The sequence below is a fragment of the Poecilia formosa genome, unplaced genomic scaffold (assembly GCF_000485575.1).
Source record: "Poecilia formosa unplaced genomic scaffold, Poecilia_formosa-5.1.2 Scaffold69, whole genome shotgun sequence".
Lineage (NCBI taxonomy): Eukaryota > Metazoa > Chordata > Actinopteri > Cyprinodontiformes > Poeciliidae > Poecilia > Poecilia formosa.
In genome coordinates this window covers 1,013,484-1,025,717 of record NW_006800008.1, presented here as the reverse complement: position 1 = coordinate 1,025,717, position 12,234 = coordinate 1,013,484, and the positions used below count along the sequence as shown (strand labels likewise).

At 41.4% G+C, this 12,234-nt stretch overlaps 1 protein-coding gene across 1 annotated transcript in view; it reads left to right on the top strand.

The window, feature by feature from the left end:
• The first annotated feature begins 2,442 nt into the window (after nt 1-2,442).
• sema3c (sema domain, immunoglobulin domain (Ig), short basic domain, secreted, (semaphorin) 3C) overlaps nt 2,443-12,234 on the top strand; it is a 46,980-nt gene continuing 37,188 nt past the window's right edge. Inside the window, exons 1-2 of the mRNA XM_016673050.1 lie at nt 2,443-2,557; nt 6,433-6,604. Of these exons, the coding sequence (XP_016528536.1) occupies nt 6,514-6,604 (91 nt within the window). The 5' untranslated portion in view covers nt 2,443-2,557; nt 6,433-6,513. The remainder of the gene's footprint in view (nt 2,558-6,432; nt 6,605-12,234) is intronic.

Sequence of the window (12,234 nt, the reverse complement as noted above, 5' to 3'; positions counted from 1 at the left end):
TACTTTCCAGTTGAACTGCCTAGTCCTGGTCTGTGCTAGCTCCCGTGAGTCCCATATGTCAGTTGCTACCGGTATTAGCTGTGTGCTCGTTTGCCGTGCTGCCTGTCCTGGACTAAGAGCTTATTATTATTATTAAATTAATCTTATTCATCAACACAACCTGGGTCTCAGCGTCTCTCCTCACCGCAACCACACCACTTCATGACAGATTGTTATTTGAGAGTAAAACCCTAAAACTTGTAACCAGATAAAGATATTGCGTGATGGCTAACTGTCTGAGTAGCTGTGCTTTATGTCTGGATGCACCTGAGTCCGTTACCTCACCGCTCTCATTAAATTAACTTGCAGCCCAGTTTGAGTCATGGGGGCTGTAAAGGATACGCTTGATCTCAATTTTGCACTCGTTCCTTTCTTCTCCTTCTCCACCTATGAGGATAAAGCAATCGAGGTTTCACGTACCAATGAAAACGCCGCCATCGCTCCAGTGGTCCCATCCTGACACTTTAATTGGAGAGGCGTAAATCTGGCTCTTTTGTGCAGGAGAGGGGTAATTATTTCCTCCTGTCTGAGCCACCAGTGATCCCCTCTCTCCTCCTCCTTCAGCTTCATTTTTTTCTGGCTGTCAGACACTTTCATTAGAGACCTGGTGGTTTTTTTTACTGCTTTGTTATTTTCCACAAATAACACAAACTTTCCCTGAAAGCTAATGTGGCAACAAAAAAAAAAAAAACATCCATTCCTGGCTTATACCTGCATGCACACACTGTGAAGAAGGAAAATCTGCAAAGAGCTTTTGATTTTATGGAAATATGGATGGAGGGCATTTTGCTGGTGAAACAGGCCTGGTTTGCAGCAGTTCTGCTTCAGCTGAATCCACAAAAGCGAATGCCGCCGCAGGTTTGGCATGGTTTCCTGACTCAGTATCGCTGAGCAAGGTCTCCTTGGTGAGCTCATTCACAGAAAATATGCTAACTGTACGTTTGTTCTAGCCGTGTGTTTTTTCCAGGATCTCTCCTCCACACTTTGAGATGCATTCAGCGTTTCTCTTTCACCACAATGGAGCCAAAAAAGATCAATTTTATTTATTCAAGTCATGAAATCCATCCTTCCTCTGAGGGAAAGCCTTTCAAATTAAAACTCTGGTTTTAGAAAGAATGCATGAGGGAAGCAAAATGTCTCCGTTTGGAGCCAAGACACCAACTCCTGTAATGTTCATCCATAATCTTTAACAAGCGCAAGCTAGTGTGATCGTTTGCCTTCATTTAAATTATAAAGCTTCTTCCAAAAGGAGACTTTAATGCTGGACTCAAATATGGTGGCAGCAGCTGCGTTTTCATCACAAATGTGCACAACACTTTATTCGATACGCTAATAATGTGGAAAAAAACATGGCGGATCCTTGTATACGCGGCATTTATTATCTAAAATGGACTTTTTTGAGTTTTACATCATATTATCATGTTGTTCCCTCATCAAAAAACATACCTAAATAGTTGCTTTGATTCTTTAATACGTGTTATAATACGTGTTAAATCTTTTAATCTCCATGGCAACCATTCAGCGCCTGAGTGGACCTAGCCCCGCCTCTGGGGACGAAGCTCCTCCTCTGAGGTCCTTCAGACTAGCCAGCAGCAATTAGCAAACTCTAATTATACAGGCTGCTTCTCAGTGCAACGCTGGTAAAAACTTTAACAGGTTAACAGAGGAACCAGAAAGTTTCAGAAAGTAAAAAATGTTCTTAAAGAGACAGTGGCCCAATTTAAAGGCATTAAATTACTTTGTAAAATTTCTATTAAGTCATATTTGATATATACAGCTTTTTTTTTTTAAACAACTGATACTGATTGTGCTATAAACTGATTCTGGAAAACATAATACTGGCGTAGCAATAATATCAACTTTAAAATGTGGATTTAAAAAAATTGGCTTTACCAAACAGACTTTTCAATACATCATAATTTACTAAGATACCAGAAATGAAGATAAAACATTGACCAACATATTTTGGTGACAGCATTCACCCAAATGTTCTGTTCGTTCAAAGTTTTTTAATAACTTCATCATTCTGAGTTTTTCTCCTTGTCCTGTTGCTGAAATGTGCTTTAACTTGATTGACAGAAAAAAGATAAAACCAGATGATTTTTTTTGACGGATTTTCAGATTAAAAGCAGAGATGGATGCATGTGACCTGTGATGCGTCTCCATCACTCTGTGAGGTTTGGGTCCTTCTCTGATCTCTAAAGTGATCTGTTTGCTCTCCAGTTAACAGAGCGGGGACAGTGGAAGGAAGGAGGGAGGAAAAGGGGAGAAAAGGAGGAGGGGGCCATGAGCGGAGAGTGTAATAGGACACCAGCTCACTCGTCTCTTCATTCTCCTCCTCCTCCTCCCTCGTTCCTCTCCTCTGTCCTGTTCTGGCTCAGTCGAACCCGCTCCGTGAGCACTTGGATGGATTTCTCCCCGTCACGGTTGGAGACTTGAGGCGAGGAGTTTCGGGAGAAGCTCGGGTCTCGTTTGGTGGTCTTCCTCTCTGCGGTTGGGACGGGCTCTTCTCTGGAAGGTGAGTCCCTCTTCCTGGACCTTTACTCTCTGCGGTGTGTCGTTTCCTGCTGGATGCAGAGGGAAGTTGGTGGGCCGCCGGCGAACAGGTGCAGAGTCCCACCACTGGGAAATAAAACTTAATCTGGCTGAGATAGAATCACTTTGTGCTGCTTTTAAACGTCGGAGTCCTGTTTCATATTTAAGCGCTGCATGATTTTCCAGAATGACTCACTGCTTGGCCACACAATCGTGACCTTTTTAAAGGCCTTCTGAAGACATTTCAGCAAACCTTTACTGTTTTTATTACCTAACAAGTTACCTAATCAGTTGGTATGAAAGAAAGTTTGAATCTATAACCGTAGCTGCTGCTCAGTCATGAGTTTTCAGGCGCGTGCGGCTGCAACAACCCCACTGACAACTGACTGACAGGGTGTGGTATGAACACGCGCTGTCCTGTTGGAGCCGGGACACAGAGCAACTTGTTTACCACTGAAAGTTCAATTCTTCACACACAAAAAGCCAGATGGGGGGAGAAGAGGGATGCCCTGAATTGTGTAAAAAACATAACTGGGAGCAGATGGGATCCCTGGACACAAAGATTTATTCTGAAAAGGAATTTGTCTTCCACAATATGGGTTTATGAGCAGCTCCTCTGATGGAAAACTCATTGGGCCGAAAGCCAAGGACAGAAGATAATAAACACAATTATCACCACCCTCCAGAGAAAACACGACATCCATCACAGCAGCAATCTCCTTTGTGCACAGACATCTAATTGATGCTGCAGAGATTCCTGGCAGACGAGTTTTTCGGCTGAATTAATTGGAGTATTTATTATCTCTGCTCAAACGGTAATGCACCTTTTATCGGCGGTGCCTTCAGAGCGGACGGGACCTCATGCCTGCCTGCTGATGTGAGGTTTGAAAGTGTCTGAACTGGAGCCGGCGGGACGTCACCGAGCGCTCGGAAGATGAACTCCCACCATGATGAGTTCAGCAGCTGTGAGACCAACAGTTCAGTGCCAGACGCTCTCGCTGGGAGATCACCGTCTCTCTGAGCAAGCAGGGAGTGGTAGGTGTCAGCCAGGCTCGGCAGTCCAGAGGATCGCTTTACGTCAAACATCCAACATAAACGCCTTCCGCTGCAAAAACACAACCTAGGTTCTACTGCAAGCATAAAGCAAGACAAAACTTACTTATAAGTAACTTTTCAGCAAGATATAGTCAATAATTCTTTCATTTTGATGAAAACATTCTTCTCCACTGGCAGCTATTTTATTTATAACATATTTTTACCATATTATAAGTACTTTTCCATCAATATTGAAGAATTTACTTCAAACAAGTTCCTATATCTTGCTGAACAGTTACTTCTAAGTTAGTTTTGTCTTATTTCAAGTGAAGTAAAAGATTTGCACTAAAAACTAGACAAGTGTTAATGAGCAAAGATGCAGAAAAACAAAATCTTAAGGATTTTTTTTGTCTAGTTTGTGCAAATATCTGAAATAAGACAAAACTAAGATTTTGTCTTATTTCAGATATTTGGACTAAAAACTAATTAAAAATACTTGGTAAAGTTTTGTGTTTTGCAGTATTAGTAGAGTTGAGCCTGTTTTGATGCAGTTTGAAGATGCAGGTTTTGCTCTTGCATTGTTTCGATGCTCTGTGCCTGACAGGAATGTGGGAGTAAATCCTGGTGACTCACTGGATGTCTGCTTTGTTTTCCATACTGTCACTGTTGGACTCAGGGATGCTGCTCCCCGTTATAATATCTGAAACTTTGTTTTGGTGTTTGGTTTCTCCCATCTGCCCAGCTCAGCTGTGGTTATCTGTCGCAGCTGCACCGTGTTTCTAATCAACCACCTGCTCCTGATTCAGTAATCAGCCTGTCCAGCTTTCAATTTTCTCAGTTTCTCTGCTGAGAAAAGCACTACTATATTTTACTCTAAACATCTTATTGCATTTGAAATAAGACAAAATTAACTCACTTTTTAGTAACTTTTCAGCAAGGATATGTCCTTAACCCTTTCATGCATAGTGGTCACTACAGTGGACAGCTTTCTAAAAGCCATTTTCTTGTGGATTTTTATGTCATAAATGCACACAGACCACTGAAGTGGACACTAAAATACACTATCAACTACTGACCATCAGCTGCAAATGCAAGAAATTATTTTTGTTAACTCCAATATGGCCGACCCGGTCCCTCCTTCTACTGTAGACGACTCCAGATAACCCCTAAAGATAAAAGATAAATACTACTGGTGTATTTTTCAAATAACTTTGTATTTGGAGAAAATTACAATTGATCACCTAAAAGAAATTTCTTTCCCGTATCTTTATTATGCCTTAAGAAAATAAAAAATAATAATAAATAAATTGGAAAAGATCCTGACACAAAGGATCATAATTCATGCATGAAAGGGTTAATATTTGTATATTTATCATAAAATCAGTAACCAAGGATGATGATTATGGCCAATTTGATAACTGGGAATTTAAACTATTGCTGATTGTGTTTCTAAAAACCGTCACAGTTAAATCTCAAAATGCATAAACAAAGATGGCTTAGTTTTGGGGAAGGGCTAAGCTGTGGGTTGGGTAGGTACTCACAGTGTGTGTGTGTGTGTGTGTGTGTGTGTAGCTGATGCTGCACTGTAAGCCCTGCAGCAGTCTTAATGCGCCCCGTGCTGCTTTACTGCTCTCAAGTTGAGCCAAAAGGATCTCATTCCTCATCAGTTTTCCATATGTTGCACCTGAACAGTTAAACTCCACTCCGCCTCTCCATCAATCATCCTTCACTTCGCTACGCAAACACACACGCCTCGGCCTATTTGTACACAACACCCCCAAACTAAAATTTTCATTGCATTTATGTACTTTTCTTTTCTCGTGTCATAATTTTTTTACCACGCATTCATAAGTCATGAGATCAGAGATTCAGACTGCGGTAAATAATGCATGTTTCTTGTTTTTCGCATGCAGGAAGGTCACCGGTGCAGTGTGGGTTTGTACAGCACAGGTGCTGTAGCAGCATAAAGCAGTCGATTTGTTCTGCAAGTTGAGAGTTATGCACTGCAGGAGATAACGGCCCACAGCGCAGAGCAGTACCTGCATCCATCAATATTTGAGCTGCTCTTGTCCAGTTATGGAGAAGGAACAAGTGGCAGCTGGAGCGCTTCTTCAGCTGGTTTTCTTTTTCGTGTAGATTTGCCTCATTCATATTTAACAGAGGTGCATTTGGAGCAGGGTGAAGTCAGTGACGTGATGTTCTACTCTTGGGTTTTAGTTAAATTTGTCTGTCCAGTGCACACCAGGAACGGTTAAAATGGTCAGTTTACTATAAATGTCTCTGATTTGTTTTGTTTTATCGGCCGTTTGGTGGGTGAACCAGCGGTCAGGAACCTTTAAAGTCCAAACAGCCTTTCTTCCTCCTGCAACTTCTAAATAACTTTCTCCAGAGCTGACCCTTGACCCTTTCAGAGAGTACGTTTTATAAAAATGTACAACATGCTGCAGTTTAATGACAAACTGTTAGAAATTTCCATTTCAAAACTTTTTAGTTCTGCTGCTTCATGTTGTCAGTCAGGTCAATTGAGTCATTGAAGCAAAAAAGTGTTGGTTAGAGTTAATTTATGATTCATTGATTGGGGAAAATATATTTTCAGCTGTGATTAGATGTTTTGGATTTACTTTTTTGTTTGCTTATTGCTTATACAGTTAAATCAGTCATTCACGCAGACATTCACACACTTCATTACATATTGATTTAAGAAAAATTAGAAAACATTTGTTTTTGCCACAATTGGTGGTATATAAATATGTTTTTTGAGAATATTGTACATAATCTCTGCATAATTAAATCGTTTTCTCAGACCTGCTGTCCTCTGTGAAGCCTCTCCTGCAGGCGGCGGTGGCGGGTCGTTTTCTGAGAGGTGAAGACGACGGCAGGCCGGAGGGGTCGGCCGGGTCAGCGATGGCGCTTTCCCTCCTTGCTCTCCTCTTCCTCATCAGCTCTGTCTCCAGCCTACCTCAGCCTGTGCCAAGAATTTTCCTGTCCTTTGGAGGTAAGAGAAATAAACTAGTTTATCATCAGCGTAGAGGTTTACCCAAGGGTAAAAAATGTCAGGTTTCAAGTTGGTTTTCTGATCAAAGTCCTGTCTTTGACTCTTGACTTAGAGCCAAACCCTGCCCTTCCTTTTGTCTTGTTGACCAAATCTACAACCTCGGAGGGAAGCGGTGCCGCTTGTCAGAACCTCCCTGGATCTGTTCCAAGTTGAGCTTTAATCACAGCTCTCTGCACTGCTGCTGCCTCTGGTTCTGATTCTTTAGGTTTGACACAAGATTATATTCATGGAATTTTAATGAAATTTCCTTGAAATCGGAGCATGTTGGCTTGAATCCATCCTGATGAAAGGGTCTGACGCTCACGTCCTTCTGGAAGTGAGGAAGTAGATGTTTGATTAGCTTCACTGTGGATAATCCAGAACCAAGAGGCTGTGTCTGTCGGTGAGTCGGGTTTCTACTCTCGGTTAGCAAAGCGCTGCTGTATGAAGTTGAATCTCTGCTGAGGTTCCTCCATGCTGGACCTTCTAACTTTCTTTCTTTTCTTTTTAAACTCATGATGTGTGTCTCATTTTTGTTTTTGACCAAATCAAGATCATGGATGCTCTTAAAGGGCCGGTTGTGCCAGAATGTATTGATGAAACCAGTTCACAAATTGTTAAAATATCAATATTATTATTGAACATCTTTTCAGTCCCTCAAGGACATCGTGATACTTTTTGTGATTTTTTTTTTTTTTTTTGCAATAAATATTAAAGTGTTTGTGCATAGATGCATAGATCATGGACTAAACAGGCATCTGTTTAGTACAAGTAGGGAAGTTTTTGAGAATTTTGTTTTCAATGCAGCGTGCACAGATACATTTTTGTCTCATTTGGATCGGCACGTAGTGTAACAGTCCATAACACAGGTTGGGACTCTGTTGAGTAAGTGGCAATTATTAAGAGTAACCAGGCAGAAAACTGGCAAAGTGTGTTAAAAAGTAAAAGAAAAAACTTTTTTTTTTTGCTCTAAAGATGATGTATTGTGAAAAAATTCACATTTTGAATGTTTTATTTTTACTTCCATTTGAGTTTCTACTCCTAAAAACAACCCAAGTGCTAAAAGAAAAAAAAAAACAAGCCACAGTTTTTGGCAAGAAGGTGATGTTTTTTGGTGCCTGGAAAATGAAACATTTGATACATCCGGCAGGCAGTGCCCCTCACCTAGCAACCCTGTTACCTAGCAACCCCAGATGAGCTCCAGCACGTTTGGTCAGCTGGTTTTACCGCTGTACAATGGCTGTTGGAAAAGACAAGTGTTTTGTTGTTGACTTACCATCCAGAAACAACTCGCTGTGTTCTTGTTTGTTGTGCAGAAGGCTCCACTTCTGCTTTTCAAAGATCTACGTTGTATGTTGAGTTGTAGAGAGCAGCTAGCAGCAGCTTGCTTGGATTTAAAGTGACAAAGACCCAAAAATGGCTCATTCTGATAGGAGCCCAAAAATAGGTAGAATAGACCAGCCTGAAATCTCATTATCTAAGAATGTTTTTGTTTATAAATTGTAATTAGCATTGTTTTTTATAGCCCATAAACCTGTGGTCAGTCGGGTTTCCAGAGGATACAATGAAACGGTTCCTTGCCATGTTCAAACTTCCTATCCTCCTGACCTACCAGGCTATGTTCCCTGGCCTTCATTAAATTGTTTGTTCCCTTTAATGCATAATGAGGTAATCTTTTGATTTGGAGCAGAGATTAAATCACAAACAGGTGGAGTGCTGTTATGTGCTATTTTGAGAGTTAATAGATTGCATTTGATTCTAATTAGGGGTATCAAAAGAAAGCAGGCTGAATACAAATACATGTTGGCTGAATTGACCTACTTTCTGTTGAGCTATCGATTAAAATACATTCAAGTTGTGGTTGTGATGTAACTTAAAGTGTAAAAGTGATGCTAATACTTTCCCAAAGCTTTGTACCTGCACTGTTTCTGCGTCGTTTGAGTCTCTGATCGACCGTTTAAAATGTCAGAGCTGGTTTCGGAGGCTCAGTTTGCTTTCTGAACGTGGGTTGAATTACGTTTATTTTCCTTACCAGTAGATAACTCATCAACAAGCTCTGCCCTTTGTTTTTTATGGCCGTGTATCTGCACAACATGCATTTCCTTGTTTTAAATTTATCAGGTGATCCTTTTGGGGTAATTTTGGGGTGAGAGCAGCAGGGAACAAATCAAAATGAGGATGTTTTTTTAAGCTTTAAAGGCCAACATCAGGTGTGAGTTCACATTCCTGCTTTGATTTGGCTCATCGGGGGAAGAGCCAGGGGATGCTGCTTTGTGTTGGAGTCAGAAATCATCGCAGAGGCGAAGGAATGAGTTTGGCAAGGTGGAGCACCATATGCAGGGAGACCCCTAGGGATGAAGGAGGAGGTTCGTTTCTTAGACAAACATCAGAGGGAGTAATTCGGTGAGATTTTGAGTGTCGGACTGGGAGGCGACGGCGGTTTGGCACCTGCTGGGAGTTAAAAGGGTCAACAATTTGACAGGATTCCTGAAATCCCACATGAGATCTGCTCACTTTTTCAAGCCGGAACAAACTAATCCGAGAAAATAAATCCATACTGTGGACCTTAAATATTCCTCTGTCATTGCTGAAACTCAATCTAGGGGTAAAAGCGGGTCAGCGGGACTCCCAGCGCAGCCCAACGTCCTGCAGGGAAGCTGCAGCCTCCGGCATTCCTTCCCCTCTGTTGGAAGAGGCGAAAGAAAGCAGCCAAACCGCAATTAAAACCGCATAATAAACAGCGCAAAACACAGCTACCCCAAATAATAAACCGTAAAGTGGTGCCTTTCTCTGCCGGGCCTCGGATGATAAACACAGATCCAGCCGAGAGGCAGACCTATTTAAGGGATGCCCAGTGTGATAAAACATAATTACCCCCTCTCCAGGGGTTTTAAATGTCACTTCTTTCTCAGCGTCTATTCTGGTGTGTTTTATGGCAGTTTGATGCCGTTTCTGAGGCGTAATGAGCGTATAATAAGAACATGGACATCTTAAAGAGAAATATAATTGCAGTTTTTGGAAATGAATCCAACAACTTCCAGAATACTGTCTGCCTTTTGTAATTATGCTGCAAGCTATTCTGACTTCGTTAGGATTTAGAAAACACTCAATTCAGTGGCGTTTATGTAGATTTTTTTTTCAAATATTATATTCTGGTGCCATTAATAATTCATATCTGAAGTCCAAATGTGTTTTTTGGAGGACAAAAAAATAAAAACAGAGATTTATGTTCAACATTTTGACAATAAAAACACAATTTCTTGCTACAAAAATACAACACGTTACCTTTTTAAGTTAGATTTATGAAAAAAATGCCATTTATAACCCAGCTTGGCAGATTTAATCACGTTTTTACTAAGCCTGTCGTAATAAACAATCAATTAATCAATTAAATCGCATTATAAATTGAAAAGAGCTTCATAATTTCCATTCTGATGACTTTGTAATCAACTTTATTTATGGTTTTGGTTGCGTGTGGTTTTATCAATATACTACTTGAAAATTGTCTCAAATCAAAATTATCGTTTAACAGAAAAATTACTGAAGAAGTCTTTGATATTTCCCACTTTCTCCTCCACTTTTCCGCTTGTCGCATTTCAACCAAACTATTCTCAATGTTCCTAAAAATCAGGGAAAAGAAGCCAAAATCCCCTGTGAACCATTTCGAAAGGTTTCCACTAAGTTTTCAAAAGTTGGACTTGGTTTAAAACATCTGCATGGTGCAGCTATTAAGTTGTTTTATGTACATTAATAATAATTCACAACACATGCAGGCAACAGTACAGATTATTCCCACATGCCAAACTGTGAATTGAACACAGTGGAGGAAATGAAGCTCCCAGAGAAAACGTTTCATTTGATGTTTATTTGTTCTGCTACTGTATATGAAGCCGAATCAGCCGTTGCCAGGAGCGTTGCCGGGTCTCTCATCCGTCCCTCACATTGACAGATGGTTCGTTGGTCTGTTTACGATCAGCATCATTTAACCTCATCAACAGCCTCGTTCTGGCAAACTCTCAAATTCAACACAAAGCGAACCAGGAGACGTACACAGTGGGCGTGCCAACCAGTGAAATCAGGCCAGCTGAGGACTGAGCAGGTCTGCTCTGACGTTTCTGCGGTTGATGTTGATGTTAGCATGCTGAGCTTTCTGGAGTGATTGATTAAAACGAGCTTCGTGGTTTAACGAGCGCTCGTTCGCTCCGGCGTGAACCACATGGCTTTGGCATGGAGATCAACTCAACGTGGGAGCGGATGCACCGGTTTCCTTTCATGACTCATTACTACAGCCAGTTATCCTTCGTAATTCATACGCAGTCGGCCGAGTCGAGTCTGGCTTCTGTCTCTCCTTCACGTAGGAATGCTATAGGAATGCATGAAAGTCGGTAAATTTGACAAGAGTGTGTGACGGTTCAGAATCTGATTACAATGAGATGGAAAACTCTCCACTCAGTCATTAAAAGTGTGTGTTTTTCTTCAACTAAACCCTCCACTAGAATCAATTGTTCGTAAGCTTTTCATCCAGGATGTTTGACTTCTTCTCTCTTATGGACATCCATCTACAGAGATTGTTAATAAACAGACAATGTGCCAAGCACTACTTTCTCAAAAATCAAAGGTAAACGCTGACGGTTCTCCTAACCGCTCGGTGTGGCTTACTGCCTTTGGTTTACATAAAGCCTGCACAGTAGCTTCTTCGCCCTCTGTTTTTGAACTTAATGAAGCCTGTAAAGTAAAATCAGTGACGCTCTGTGAATACGAGGAATGTTTGGTCTTGCCAAGCTGACACACTGGAATCGAAAACCTTGAAGAGAAATGGAGCGTGACCGTTTGTTCCCCATGCGTTGGCAAATGCTGCTATCGTAGAAAGTCTTCATATCTGATTAAGTTATGCAGAATGAATGTTAATAGGAGTCTGTCTCTGTCCCTGCTCAGTTTTAGCAGAGACTTTGACGGCTTCTGGACGTCTGTGGGATTTCTGAAAAGGATTGATTCGGCATGGGGGGTTGCAGTCAGAAAAGGTCAAGTTTTCAAAGGTTTTGACACACAATGGTGTGATGCAACGTTCAGTCTGTTGTGTGGCGCTACGTAAGTGACGTAGCTGCAAAGGGTCAATACCGTGAATATTTAACACTTGTATTATTTCTAAGACACTGAAATTGTAAGAACAATTGTAAGTTTTAAGCTGAAACTGAGGCAGATCTTTTTATATAAATTAGATCAGAAAGTTCCACCTGGTTAAGCATTTCCTTGTGCCTCTGGCTGTCCTCTGTGGGTAATAAATACATCAGCAGTGAAAATCCTCTGACCCGTGTCTCCTGAAAGTCTTCCTTTGCTGTGACAGTCTTCACGAGAGCCTCTGTGACAGTAAAATCCCGGAGATTTACCATCTGCTGGCTGAGCGGAGAAACCAGAAGCTGATGTGTGTAGGGGAGAGGTCGCCGGCTAAAAGGCCCAGTGGTTGACAGTGTGAGCTCGCCTGACTGCCAGCGGCATGGAAAGGCAAAGTCAGGTGCTAATTGGGGCGTCAGGAATGCAAACTAGCTGCTGGGGCAGCATCTTGGGCTGATGGTCTTCTCCAGTTTCAAAGC